General features: G+C 35.5%; 1 protein-coding gene across 1 annotated transcript in view; it reads left to right on the top strand.

Annotated features, from left to right (window-relative positions):
* Nucleotides 1–13,810, top strand: part of Gmps (guanine monophosphate synthase) — a 43,406-nt gene that overhangs the window by 10,845 nt on the left and 18,751 nt on the right. Inside the window, exons 5-11 of the mRNA XM_004639861.1 lie at nt 248–441; nt 820–985; nt 3,195–3,346; nt 3,788–3,961; nt 6,366–6,471; nt 8,847–8,962; nt 12,146–12,271. Coding sequence (XP_004639918.1) covers nt 248–441; nt 820–985; nt 3,195–3,346; nt 3,788–3,961; nt 6,366–6,471; nt 8,847–8,962; nt 12,146–12,271 — 1,034 coding nt within the window. The remainder of the gene's footprint in view (nt 1–247; nt 442–819; nt 986–3,194; nt 3,347–3,787; nt 3,962–6,365; nt 6,472–8,846; nt 8,963–12,145; nt 12,272–13,810) is intronic.

The following is a 13,810-nucleotide window of genomic DNA, read 5'->3' on the forward strand; positions in this document are numbered from 1 at the left end:
AAAACGTAGTAGTGGAGAAGTGAGAATACCATGAATGCTTGCTCTGTCATTAATTGCTATAAAAAGAAAAACCTTTATAAAAAGATTATAGCAGTGGAATCATTTGTGTTACGCACCCTGCCTGTGATAAAAAATTCATTAAACCACATTAGTGTAAACACTCCTGAGAGATTTTGAGGAATGAATTGTGCTTATTGGTTGAGTTCTTTCAATGTGAATACATGTGGTGACTATTTTCTCTATTAAGGTATAGCAAATGAGTCTAAAAAGTTGTATGGAGTACAGTTCCACCCAGAAGTTGGCCTTACAGAAAATGGAAAAGTAATACTGAAGAATTTCCTTTATGATGTAGCTGGGTGCACTGGGACTTTCACAGTGCAGAACAGAGAACTTGAATGCATTCGAGAGATCAAAGAGAAAGTAGGCACATCAAAAGTTTTGGTAAGCAGTTTATTATCTGGAAGTTTTCAGATTTGCTGTCAATGTTATTAGAACCCAGAGCCCAGTTCTTTAACATGGCACTCAAATGTTAACTGGTGAATATTTTTTGGTGGAACTGGGGATTGAACTCAGGCCCTTGCGCTTGCCAGGGAAGCACTTATTCCACTGAGCCGTCTCCCCGGCTAAGTGGTGAATATTGACTTTCTTTATTGCATTGCTTCACAGTGCTATTAAAATTAACATATAATTAGGATTACCATCAAAATTATAATTACCATATAATTTTGATGCAGGTCTTATTTGTATGTAATGATCTATGATTAGAATGTGTGTTTTCTTTTTGCTTTTTTGTTATTCTTTTTTCCTTTTACCCTGTAGGTTTTACTCAGTGGTGGTGTAGACTCAACAGTTTGTACAGCTTTGCTAAATCGTGCTTTGAACCAAGATCAAATCATTGCTGTGCACATTGATAATGGATTTATGAGAAAACGAGAAAGCCAGTCTGTTGAAGAGGCCCTCAAAAAGCTTGGAATTCAGGTCAAAGGTATTAATGAGCTACAGAAAAGTTAACTTATATGTCATGACTTATCAAATTAAGCCATACAAATAGAATCCCCTCTACCTCTTTAAAAATGAACATTTTCTTTACCACTTATAGTTTTCTCTAATAAGTCAAAATTGAAAAACACTTTTTAATTTTGCATAATTATCTCTGGTTCAATAAAGATCTTAGTATAAATCTTAAAAATTATTGATTACAGCTGTTGCTACATTTAAGTCAGTAAGTTAGCATCTAGTCATTCTCTCTGTTGCCTGGGCAATGTGGTAAAGACCCCATCCTTTAAAAATAAAAAGGTAGATCAAAGGCTGGCCAAATAGCTCAGCAGATTAAAGCACCTGCTTAGGCAGATGCAGAGGCCTGGAGTTCGGGAGTTCGATTCTCTGGCCTGCCGTGCTGGCTCTGGGGTGCGCTGAGATGGCGATTGAGACTGGGCTTGGTGGCTCGTGCCTGTAATAACAGGAAGATCACTTCGAGTCCGATCTATGCAATAAGACCCTGTACACCCTATATACTCTGTCATAAAAGAAAAACAAACAAAAAAAAGATCGTTGTATGCCTATATTCCCAGTGCTCTGGCGTACTGAGGCAGGAACATTGTAAGTTTGAGCCCAGGTTGTACAGCTGAGCAAGTTAGGGAGACCCTGTCTCAGAGTTAAAAGTAAAGGAGGACTGGGATACAGCTTGATGAGAAGACCTTGGGTTCAGTTCCCAGTACTGGAAAAAAAGATATATTAAAATATTTGAATTGATGCCAAAATGATGATTATAATGTAAAGACTTATAGGTGGGTATGCAGTTAATGCCACTCTTTTTTGTTTGATTGTTTTGCTTTTTTTTTGGTATGGGGAGGGGACTGAACTCAGGACCTTGTGCTTGCCAGACAGGCGCTTATGCCACTGAGCTATCTCCCCAGCCCTCTTTCTTGTTTGAAACTTCAATGAAATACCAGTACAGATGTGAAAACAAGAGAATAGTGATGCAAGGATGAGAGAGAAGGTAGCAGATGGTTTCAACAGAATGTTGGGAGGTAGAAAACTGGTTTTTTTCTTATAAGTTTATGAAATTTAAACTTGAGTGTCCCTGAGTAGTTAATTTTGGAAAGTCCTGGGAGGGACCCCAGCAGTGTCTCCATATGACCAAATGTTTTTGTGAAATTTGTAAACAGGATATTTTAATCATTTGCTGCGGATTAACTATTTTCTATTTCCACTCTGATTTGTGTTTTCTTGAAGAAAAGGAGCATTTATTTGTTTGTTCTTTTTGAGACAGGGTCTTGCCATGTACCCCAGGCTGGCCTCAAACTTGGGGTGATTCTCCCACCTAAGCATTTTAGAATGAGGCTAAGCAAAAGCATAGCTGGAGACACATATAGTTTGGGTTTAGTGGTTTATGTGTGATGTGTAATCATTTCTTTTTTTCTTTTTTTTTGCGTAACCGGGGATTGAACTCAGACCCTTGCACTTGCCAGGGAAGCACTTATTCTACTGAGCCATCTCCCCGACCCCGACATGTAATCATTTCTGTGTATACTTAGGTTCTTGTTAGTCATCCCAGCATAACTTACTATATTTAAGATATCTTACACTGTTTTTTGAAGGAAGACTTCCAATTCTGTATTTCAAAGTTTCAGCATCCAAAGGAATTTGTCCTGTTACTGGTGTAGAATGGAAGAATTCAGAATCATTGGGAACAATGGGAAGGAAGCTAACCAAAAGCAAGCTGATTTGTCCTACAAATCAACTAGAAGCATTCAATCCTTTCATGGGTCTCTGAGTAACCCTAAAGCAGGAATCATTTAAAAATATGAGTAGCAGATTCTTTTGCTAACCACACAGGCAGATTACAGCTTCACTGGTGCTACATTTGTTACTTCTCTTATCAGAATCCATTCTCTAGAGAGGTCGAACAGGGAGGCTTTGGACTTGGTCAGGCTAATTCCAGACATAGTTGAAGGTGGAAGCAAAACTCTGAGAGCAGAATGAAGTAAAAACCTATATACTGAATGGTGAATTTTGCTCCCATGAGAGCAGAATTTAATGATTTTGTTACTTGTGATGTATTAATAATTCTTGAGTATGCCGGCAAGCTTAGGGGAGAGAGTCATCTAGGTTTTCTATAAAATCTGACTTGTTCATTAAGATAAAAAAAAAAAAAAACTATTAGGTTAAAACATGTCTCCTTTATCTCTCAGTAATAAATGCTGCTCATTCCTTCTATAATGGAACAACTACTTTACCAATATCAGATGAAGACAGAACCCCACGAAAAAGAATTAGCAAAACATTGAATATGACTACAAGTCCTGAAGAAAAAAGAAAGATCATTGGTGATACATTTGTTAAGGTACTTTGTTTTTATTGTCTGTAACATGTGTCAACTTTGATATAAATCAAGGTATTTCTATGTTTATAATTACATTAAATAAAAAATTTTGCTAATTTTGAAATTTTTTTGTGGTTGACATTTATATGACACATTGTATATTGATCTTTATAAATTGTTTTAAATTTGAAAACATACATTTTGCCATGCTGTTATTTTAATGTTTAATGGTAAGGATACTGCAGATGTTTTCAGAGCTAGGCAGTGTGACTCAGTGATAGAGAACTTGCCTATCATGCATGCACCTCTTTGTTAACAGCACTATGAGAAGAAAAGAATAGCTCTAGGAACTGAGCTGGCTTCAGAGAAACATTTGAGAAATTTAGCTGAAAGTATATCATTGTATATTGTCTGTTAAAAAATTCATCTCTTTTAAGGCTGTTTTACTCCTGTTGGTTACAGATTGCCAATGAAGTAATTGGAGAAATGAATCTGAAACCAGAGGAGGTTTTCCTTGCCCAAGGTACTTTAAGGCCTGATCTAATTGAGAGTGCGTCCCATGTTGCAAGTGGCAGAGCTGAACTCATCAAAACTCATCACAATGACACAGAACTTATCAGAAAGTTGAGAGAAGAGGTAAAAGTTTACAAGAACTTTTTTTATAAAGTGGATGGATGGAGAGTCTCTCTAGTGTCTCCTTCATTTCCTATTTCTCTCATAATGCTTACTACGCTGTTATACTCATTATCACAGTTGCATTTTAGAACATTTTCACCACTCCCCAAAGGAAGCCCATATCCATTACCAGTCAGTCTTCATTCTACCTATGTCTTAACTCCTGGCCAGCCCTAGAAATCTGTTGATTTATTTTCTGTCCGTAGTTTTATTTTTTTCTGAATATTTTATATAATTGAATCTTTTCAGTTATCTTTTACTTACAATTGGCTTTTTTAATTTAATTTTATTTATTTATGTGTGTGTGTGTGTGTGTGTGTGTGTGGGCAGCTCAGCCCACCAGGGGGCGGGGCTGGCTGGCATGTGGTGCTGGGGGATTGAACCCTGTGCTTTGCTAAGCTTGTTCTAAGTAGGTGCTTTAGACCACTGAGCCATCTCACCAGCCCTTACAATTGGCTTTTACTGACCATATCTTTAAGGTTTATGCTATAGCATGTATCAGAACTTAAGTGGTTTTTAATGCAAAATAATCCTTTCTAATGGCTGCTTCTGATGGTCCATGTCTATAATTCCAACACTCTGGGAGGCTGAGGCAGGTTTGCAAGTTTGAACTCAATGTGGGCAACTTAATGACTTAAAACTTTGAAACTGACAAAGGGTTGACGTGGGTGTAGCTCAGTCCATAGACTACGTTTAGTTCACTTCATAGATATACCACTTTTATTTAATTCCTTCATCACTGGGACATTTGAGTTGTTTCCCTTTTTTGTGGGGGATGTTATAAGTATTATTACTGTGGACTTCGGTTACTCTTGTAAACGTCTATGTTCATTTATTTTAGTGTAAAGTTTCATTTCTTTTGGTAGAATTGGTAGCTGACATAGTAACTCTATATTTAACATGTTGATGAACTGCTAAATTGTTATCCAAGATGGTTGCAGCATTTTCTTTTCTTCCTAGCAGTATATGAGGGTCTCAGTTTCTCTACATCTTCACCAAGACTTACTGTTACCTGTGCTTCACTTTCTGTGTATTTGAGTACTTCAAATACAACACATAATTGGTGTCATAGTCTTATTTCTGACTGCTTTATATTTCTTAGTATAATGCCTTTAAATTTATCTGGTATAGCATATGATAGAGCTTCCTTTCTAAGCTAGATACTGTAACATTGTGGCTGTATATTAGAGTTTATCCATTTATTCATTGATGTGCATTTGGTTACTTCTGTGTTTTGGATATTTTAAGACTACTGCTATGAATGTGTGTATATAACTGTCTCTTCAAGATCCTGCCTTCAGTTTTTTTGCACATGCATCCAAAAGTTTAATTTCTGAATTAGAGGGTATTCTGCTGTTAACTTTTTTGAGGAACCTTAATGTTTCCTGTAGCAGTTTTATCATTTTATAATTCAGCCAGAATTAACAGGAGGATTCCAATTTTCAGATATCCTCACCAATGTTTGTTTTTACCTTCCTCTTTTTGGGGGAGAGGGGTAATAGCCATCCCAAGTGGTGTTTTGCTTTTAATTCTAGTCATTCCTGTGGATATGAAGTGGTATCTCACTGTGATTCTGATTTGTATTTCTCTGGTAGCTAATGATGTTGAGTATCTTTTATGTACTTGTTGCTCATTTATAGAAATTGGAGAAACATTTATTCCTATTACTTATTTTTATTTATTTATTGCGGAACCGGGGATTGAACTCAGGCCCTTACGCTTGCCAGGGAAGTGCTTATTCCACTGAGCCATCTCCCTGGCCCCTATTGCTTATTTTTTAAATTGGCTTATTTTTAAAATTATCCTTTATGTATTCTACTTACAGTTCTTGCTATATATATGATTTGTCAATATTTTCTTCTGTTTTCTTGTTTGTCATTTCTCTTTGTTGATGGCATTAGGAGTTTTAACTTTGAAACACTAACATATTTTCTAATTGCCATGAGAACTAAATCAGAGATTGTGGGGTAGTTTGTTCAGATTTATTTTTGTTTAAAAGGTTTTGTTTATAATATATTTCAAAGAAACATGTGATCGTTACTGCAATATTTGTCTTAACTTCTTACAAGCACATTCCACATAAAAGGATTTTTTTAAAAAACAGAATCTTGTTTGGTAATTCAAGCTGGCCTTAAATTCACTGTTTAACTCAGGCTGGCCTTTGGAACTGGCTGTGATCCTTTTGCCTCAACCTCTTGTGTGCTGGGATTACAAGAATTGCACTGCCGTGCCTTACTGGGAATGCATTTTAAAGGCAAATCTTTAAGCTGAGTGATAAAACACAAAGAAAGGCTATTTGCTTATTATCCTTTGTTTTACATGCTGTTTTGATTATTAATTTGTATTGATTGGCTTTTCTTTGTAGGGAAAAGTAATAGAACCACTGAAAGATTTCCATAAAGATGAAGTGAGAATTTTAGGCAGAGAACTTGGACTTCCGGAAGAATTAGTTTCTAGACATCCATTTCCAGGTAAAAACATAAAATTTTATTTTGATTTAATTTGTCTTTAGATCTTCCTGTGAAGGAAAATCATTGTAGACAGTTCTGAACAATTTATAATCTCGGGGTTTGCAACATGATTGGAAGTAGTAGGGCAGGAAACAAATTCTTTTGGTTATCTACTGTATTCATTTTATTAAATATTCATTTTTTCATAGCGTTTGCATTTAGATATTAAATGATCTTGAGAGTCTGCCATATTTTAATAACATTGCCACACAATTCTTAATGGTAAAGCTAGAATTTGTATATTCTTTGTTTTCATATCATGATGTCCTCCACAGAAGTATTTAGCATTAAAACTGGTTTTCTAAAAATACATACTTTTGTTAGGACTAGAATGTATTATGCTGCCCAGGCCTTGAACCACGGGGTTTAAATAATTATTCTGTTTCTACTTCTTAAGTAGCTGGAATTGTAGGCATGTGCCATCAGACTTGGCTTGATTCTCCCTTAAAATGTTTACCCTATGACTTAAAGAATGAATGAACCATGTCATTCATTGCACAGTGGTCTCTATAGCTAAGTCATGTATAAAAACAAAATACGTTTAAATAGTTAGTTTGCTCTCATATAAAAAAAATAATTAGAGGTAGAAATGATATTTATTTAAAGTCAGCACTAAGAATCTTTAACTTCTTTTAGTTTTAGCTTTCTATAATGGTATTTAGGCAATGAGTGGGATAATGGTATAATTAAAAACACAGTAATAGTTATTTCTTAGTACTTCCTACGTTCTAGAGATAAGGACTCTGCTAAATATTTAAAATATATTCTACTTTGCTCATGATAAAAATGAATATTATTCTGTCATACAGAAGAAGAAGCTTAGAGATGAGGTTAATTTGCCAAGTTACAGCCCCAGGACAATACTACCAATAATCTCTATGCTAGAGTTTCTACCTTTAGTCACTAGTTTGTGTCCATAAACTGTTGTTACACGTGTATAACCTCTGTGATAGCACTTGTTACCACATCTATTAATTTAAGATCTTCAGTCACTAACTCAATGTGCTCTCAGAGGATGGTTTGTGAGTGTTAAAGAAAGGAGGGCAGCTGGTCCTGTGTCCTTGGTCATTCATTTCAGCTGTAGTCACTCTGCTTTATATGTTGGTTTTTCTATCATGTAAGAATTTATTGGCAAAGAGAATTTTTCTTCTTTGAAAACTACCTTATGTAAGCAAAGGAATGAGCTTAGGAAAATTAATGGGTATATATGTTAAATCTTCACCTATAACCGGGCATTGCAGGGATGTTCTTTCTGTGTGGCTAAGCCATAAGATCCAGTTTTTCTGAGATCCATGCATGTCTTGTATGTTTATCAAAGATTAAATATTTAGTAAAATAGAAATACTAGTGTACTTCTTTTAGAATGAAAAAGCTTTTTTAACGCTTGTTATTCTTTAGTAGTTGAAGAAGTTGAATATAAAGTGGCTTATTGTGATGTTCTGTCTCTTTTTTTAATTTTTTTTTTGGTGGAACCAGGGATTGAACTCAGGCCCTTGTGCTTGCCAGGGAAGCACTTATTCCACTTAGCCATCTCCCCGGCCCCTATTGTGATGCTTTCTTAACTTTGTGTGTTTTGGAAAATTCCTTTAATAAATTTTAAAAATGGTACATGTTTTGTGGATTAAAAATATTTATTGGAAAATTTTATGTCACTTAGTATGTGGACTAGAAAAGAGATGGTATGGATAGGGGGCTATAGCTCACTGGTGGAATGCTTACCTACCATATGTGAGGCCTTGGTTTTGATCCCTAGCAACACAAAAAATGCATAAATGAATGATAAAACAAAAATGGGTATAAGTTCTTAGTATGTGGAGAACGAAGCATTGTAAAAACATGAGTTGGATCTGAGACTAATAGCTACATTTGAAATTAAATACTTTGTTTTGGTGCTCGATAGTAAACTAGTGCCTTGCTCATGCTAACCGTGCACTCTTATCTTTGGTTTAGAGTCTCAGCTCTGGAATTAAATACATTAAAAACATAACTTAGACATAGTACCATAACACTTGGGAGGCTAAGGCAGAAAGATTGTGAGTTTGCGGCCATCCTGGTCTACATAGTGAGACTCTGTCTCAACCCCCTCTCCTGCCTTGTCTTTCTTGGTATTCATTTCAGCTTCGGCTGATGATGTAGCTCAATGGTAGGGCACTTGGACATAAATGGAGCTCTGGGTTTGGGCTCTAGCACTGTAAGAACTAAATAAAAATTCATGATGGTGGATAATTTCAATTTTACAAAAATTTTATATTTTTGAATTCATGGCCTTTTTAGATCAAGTTTTTATAATGAATATAAAACTTCTACTAAATACTGTTTATGTTCTTTGTCTTTAGGTCCTGGCCTGGCCATCAGAGTAATATGTGCTGAAGAACCTTATATTTGTAAGGACTTTCCTGAAACCAATAATATTTTGAAAATAGTGGCTGATTTTTCAGCAAGTGTTAAGAAGGTAATAATCTGACATGTGATTAGTGCCAGAATTGAATGAATTTTTATTATATTCTTATATTTATAATGAATTTATTAGGGCTGCATTACTTGAAAATCTAGGGTAGTACAAGATTTGCAATCACAATGAGAAAGTTTACTGCAGACTTTCTAGGATATACTTATTTCCAGCCAAATAAAATGGGACATCCCAAATCCTTAAGAATACTAGATCAGGTATTTTAAAAGATTCTTTCATATGTTTTGCAAGAAAATAAAGGAAAACTTTCAAGGCAGAAGTGAGTTGGAAAATAGCTGAACACTCCAAAAAAGGTTTCTTTTCTGAGGCAACTGTGAATCCCATGTGGTCTGTGGCTTGAGGCAGGGCTCATGGTGGAGATAAGGCTGGCTTCAAACTCATGATGTAATCCAGTCTTGTCTCAAAGTCGCTGTCCTCCTGCCTTAGTCTTCAGTGGGCTGGGAGTACAGTTGTGTGCCATCACATTTGATGTTAAAGGGCTTTTCACTTTTAATTCCATTTATATGTAGGTGTGTAAACCTTGTATCCATGAAGAGCTAGGAACTGTGTTAGAGATTTACACACTGAATAATACTTTAGCTCTAAATTGAGGATGGATAGAAAAGTCTTCCAGTCGTATAGATTCACATAGATTTGGGGTGAACCTGAAAACTTCAAGTAAGTATTTAATTTAATTAATTAATTTATTTATTTATTTATTTTTTGGCGGAACCAGGGATTGAACTCAGGCCCTTGTGCTTGCCAGGGAAGCACTTATTCCACTGAGCTATCTCCCTGGCCCAAGCTAAGCATTTTAAAGTGAACCTGGTTTGGCTGTGCTTCAGGAAGTGAGGCAAAAAACAATATATATTGTTTTAGGACTAATTTTTAACTTGTTCCTAAAAATTCCTATCAGTTCCCTGGCAAGCCCAAGGGCCTGAGTTCAATCCCTGGTTCTGGGGGAAAAAAAAAAAAAAAAAAAAATTCCTGTCAGTAGGTGATCCAACAAATACCAACTTATATTTAAAAAATGACAAAATATATAGAGAGGTAAGGCACCAAGTATGAGATTGGAAATAACCTAACAATATCCTTGAAGATTTTGGATACTGAAATCAGCAAGCAATATATAAAATGAATAGAAATAAAAGCTATAACTAAGAAAAACAAAACTTAAGTAACCACCAAAAATGACTTTGCCAGTTTGGAAAAAGACAGGTTCTAGAAATGAAAAGTATAACTGTAATTAAGAACAAATAGAGAATTCATGAACTCAAAGATGGACAGTACGACAGAATTCAAGTTAAAATCATCAAAAGAAAATATGGGTAGAAGTAGTTAGGGCAAAATGAGAAAGTTAGTTTTAATAAATATCCACAAGGAGATAGGGGAAAAAATAACTTTTTCCAAACTTATGAAGATGATGATACTTCAGAGTCAGCAAATATAACACCTCTCAAGGAGGACAAAGGGAAGAATTTGACAGTCTAGTAGGCATATCTTGGTGAATTTGTAGGCTGCTGGAGACAAGCTGCAGAGAAAAGACCAAAGAAAACGTATACTGAAATTTATATTAAGGCAAAGCTTCAGAGTACTTAAGAGAAATAATTACCTATAGTTGTAGAGCAAGGGCAAAATAAAGTTTATAGATAAACAGAATTTACTACCAGTACCCCCTTAAGAAACAAAAAGTAATACTTTTCAACACTGGTTTTACATTGAAATCATATGAGGGAACTTTTGAAGTACACTATTTTTGACCTGTCTCTCTATGATTTTTTTACTTAATTGGTTTAGGATGGGATGTATATGTCCTAAGTAATTTGACTTTTCAGCTCTGATTAAGAAAGCACTTTTCTAAATAACTGACTTCAGGAGAAAAGGCTTAGGATTGGTAAGCAAAGAAAAATATAAATAGGAAAATTGAAATAAACATGAACTGTAGAAACAGTTAAAATAATGATCTCTACCATTTGGTGTTTATATGACAATATATGAAGCATTCAAATATGCATCAGTTAGCTGCACTTGGTGCCACATGCCTGTATTCGCTGCACTTGGAGGTTGTGGCGGGCAGATTGCTGCTAGTTCAAGGCCATCCTGGGCTACATAATGAATTCAGTGCTTGCCCAGACTCTCTCTCAAAACTAAAACAGAAAATGCTTCTGTTTGCCAGAAGGAGAGAGAGAGAGAGAGAGAGAGAGAACTATGCATGCTAATACTTAGGGGGATTATTTAAAAAAGTGCTTTATTGTTTAATTTTAAAATAGCAATAAAGGAGAAATAAGTGAGCTTGGTATAATCACCAGTAAAAGATAGCAAAAAAAAAAAAAAAAGAGAAAACAAAAGGGACAAATAGAAACTGTATAGTATAGTGGTACATCAGTTCATGAACTCAATTCTCTCTAGGACTCTGGTTGCAAGCCCAGCTGAACAAAAACTGAATTGAATTTCCCCATAAGGTCAACATTGGCCCTAACCATTGAATTTGATTGAGTTGTTGTCCAACTCGGTTTGTGACCAGAATCTGGTAAAGAATCAAGTTTATGAACTGAGGTATGACTGCACATAGTAGAGTGAAGTTCAACCATATTAATGATCAACAGTTAAAAGAACTAATACTTAATACATAGATTGAAACTAGATTGAATACTAAAATATGTTTAGTATGGAACAGTAAGACTGAAAACAGTAGTGTGTTTATAAAAGATATTACTGATACCTAGGGATAGAAGGATTGGAACTTTAACGTTTTAGCTATAGGGCTCAGGAATGAATTTCTGGCATAGTGTATAGCACATACAGTCAAAAAAACACAATGTATGAGCTACTGTTAAAATCAGTGCCAGGTGTGGTGGTTCACACCTATAATCTCAGCATTTGAGAGGCTGCGAATTCAAGGCCAGCCTGGCAGGCCAGCCTGGGCTACGCAGTAGCAAGACTCTGTCTCAAAAAAACCCAAAAATCAAAACCCAGTAAGTGTAGTAGTAGGTGCCATAAGAGTGAATACCTTGAAAGAGTAGTTCACAAGGGCAGTGAGTAAGGGGAAGGAAAGAAATAAAAAATTTAAGGAATTTTATGTACATGTATACATTTCCCAGAATAAATGTAATCATTATGTACTGCAGAAAAGAGAGAGAGAATACCTCATTTCTTGGAACCTGAAAATCTGTTTGATTTTCGTAGCCTCACACGCTATTACAGAGAGTCAAAGCCTGCACCACAGAAGAGGATCAAGAGAAGCTGATGCAGATTACAAGTCTGCATTCACTGAATGCCTTCTTGCTGCCAATCAAAACTGTAGGTGTGCAGGTGAGTGTGTGAGCTCACTATAAGATTTTTCTGACTTTGCTCTTTAATATGGAACTAGGCATTAAAGGAAAAAGGTGAAAGTACAGCAAACTTAGAAAAGTGTGAAGGCAACTTAATAGAATGTTTATGGAGTGAACAGAGTATATGAACTGAACAGCAGGCAGGGATTTTTATAGTTTTAGAACATCTTGTCTACTCTAATCAAAGGTGAAAGTGAATTTAAAAAGTTGGTACAGAAGTATAAGTTCTTTCTTGAGAGCAGTACCAGCAGGTGGTCATGTCTTTGAAATACACTGAGCATTTGGAAACCATTAATGGCCAAAGGGCCCCAAAGGAACATGTGCATCCTTTAGGTCTTGCTCTCAACTTGTAGACATCTGGTACCAATGCTCTCTGCCTCATCAATCTGAAATCTCTCTCCTTCTCAAAGCTGGGATAATGTGCAACTAATGTTTTAGGATGTGTGTGTGTGTGTATTCTGCGTTTTCACTTTTAAATGCCTGTGAGTTCTCAGTTTGTTTTGAAACGCTATTCATAAAATAATTGTATCAAATTCTCATTTATTTCTGTGATTTTCAAATGAGTTTCAGGAGGGTAGGAAAGAGGAAAGTTTCTCTGTTGGAGTTTGTGGTTAAATAGGAACTAGAAAAGATACTAGGAATTGAGCTCAAAGGGTATGAGTGCCAGTTACTGGATTAACACGTTTATAATGTCCTCTTACAGTACAATTATGCATGAAAAAATTTATTAGAGGTTATTCCTCTGAAACATATGCATATTCTCTTTAAGTAAAAGTCTATGCCCTGAATTCATATAATTTTGTCAGTAACAGGATAATAATTCACTGTTACTTTTAAATTAAGCTAAAATATTGCAATTCATGGAAACAGCCCATATAACTAGTTAGGCTACAGAGTATTTGCTCTGCTTTTCTTCCATATTAAAGGCTGCAGGTGTAAGCTGCTTATTTTGTTTTAAAATGACTATTGAATTAAACCTCCTTGGAATTGTATAAGTTCTTTCAGTAGTTTATGGATTATCATCATTGTGTATACAGATTCATTTTGAGATTTGCTAGGATATTTATAGACATATATATTCTACTACCATATAAAAACAGAAATATAGACAAGTTACTTAATTCTTAAAAACTCTCCCAGTATTTGTGCAAGTCCTTGGGTTTGATTGTTTAAAAAAAAAAAATAAAAAGCTTTTCCTTCAAAAATAAAACTTACCACAAGTGTGGGAACCAGGGTTTGATCCCTGGGCTGTCACAGCATCCCCATGGTACTCTGAGCTGACAGATGAGTACAAGCATGGTGACGCACCCCTGTAAACCCAGTGCTGAGGAGGCTGCAAACAGGAGGATCACTACAAGTCTGGGCTGCATAGTGAGACTCTGTAGCAAATACATAAATTAAAAAAAAAAAAAAAAAATCGGTCTGTACTAGTTTTAAGCAAACAAGTTTCCTTATTTGAGCCTCTGAGGTCTTTGGAGTAGAGAGTAAGCCCATAAAAATCATACTTCTTTACTAGTAC

The sequence above is a fragment of the Octodon degus genome, unplaced genomic scaffold (assembly GCF_000260255.1).
Source record: "Octodon degus isolate 3935 unplaced genomic scaffold, OctDeg1.0 scaffold00115, whole genome shotgun sequence".
Classification (NCBI taxonomy): Eukaryota; Metazoa; Chordata; class Mammalia; order Rodentia; family Octodontidae; genus Octodon; species Octodon degus.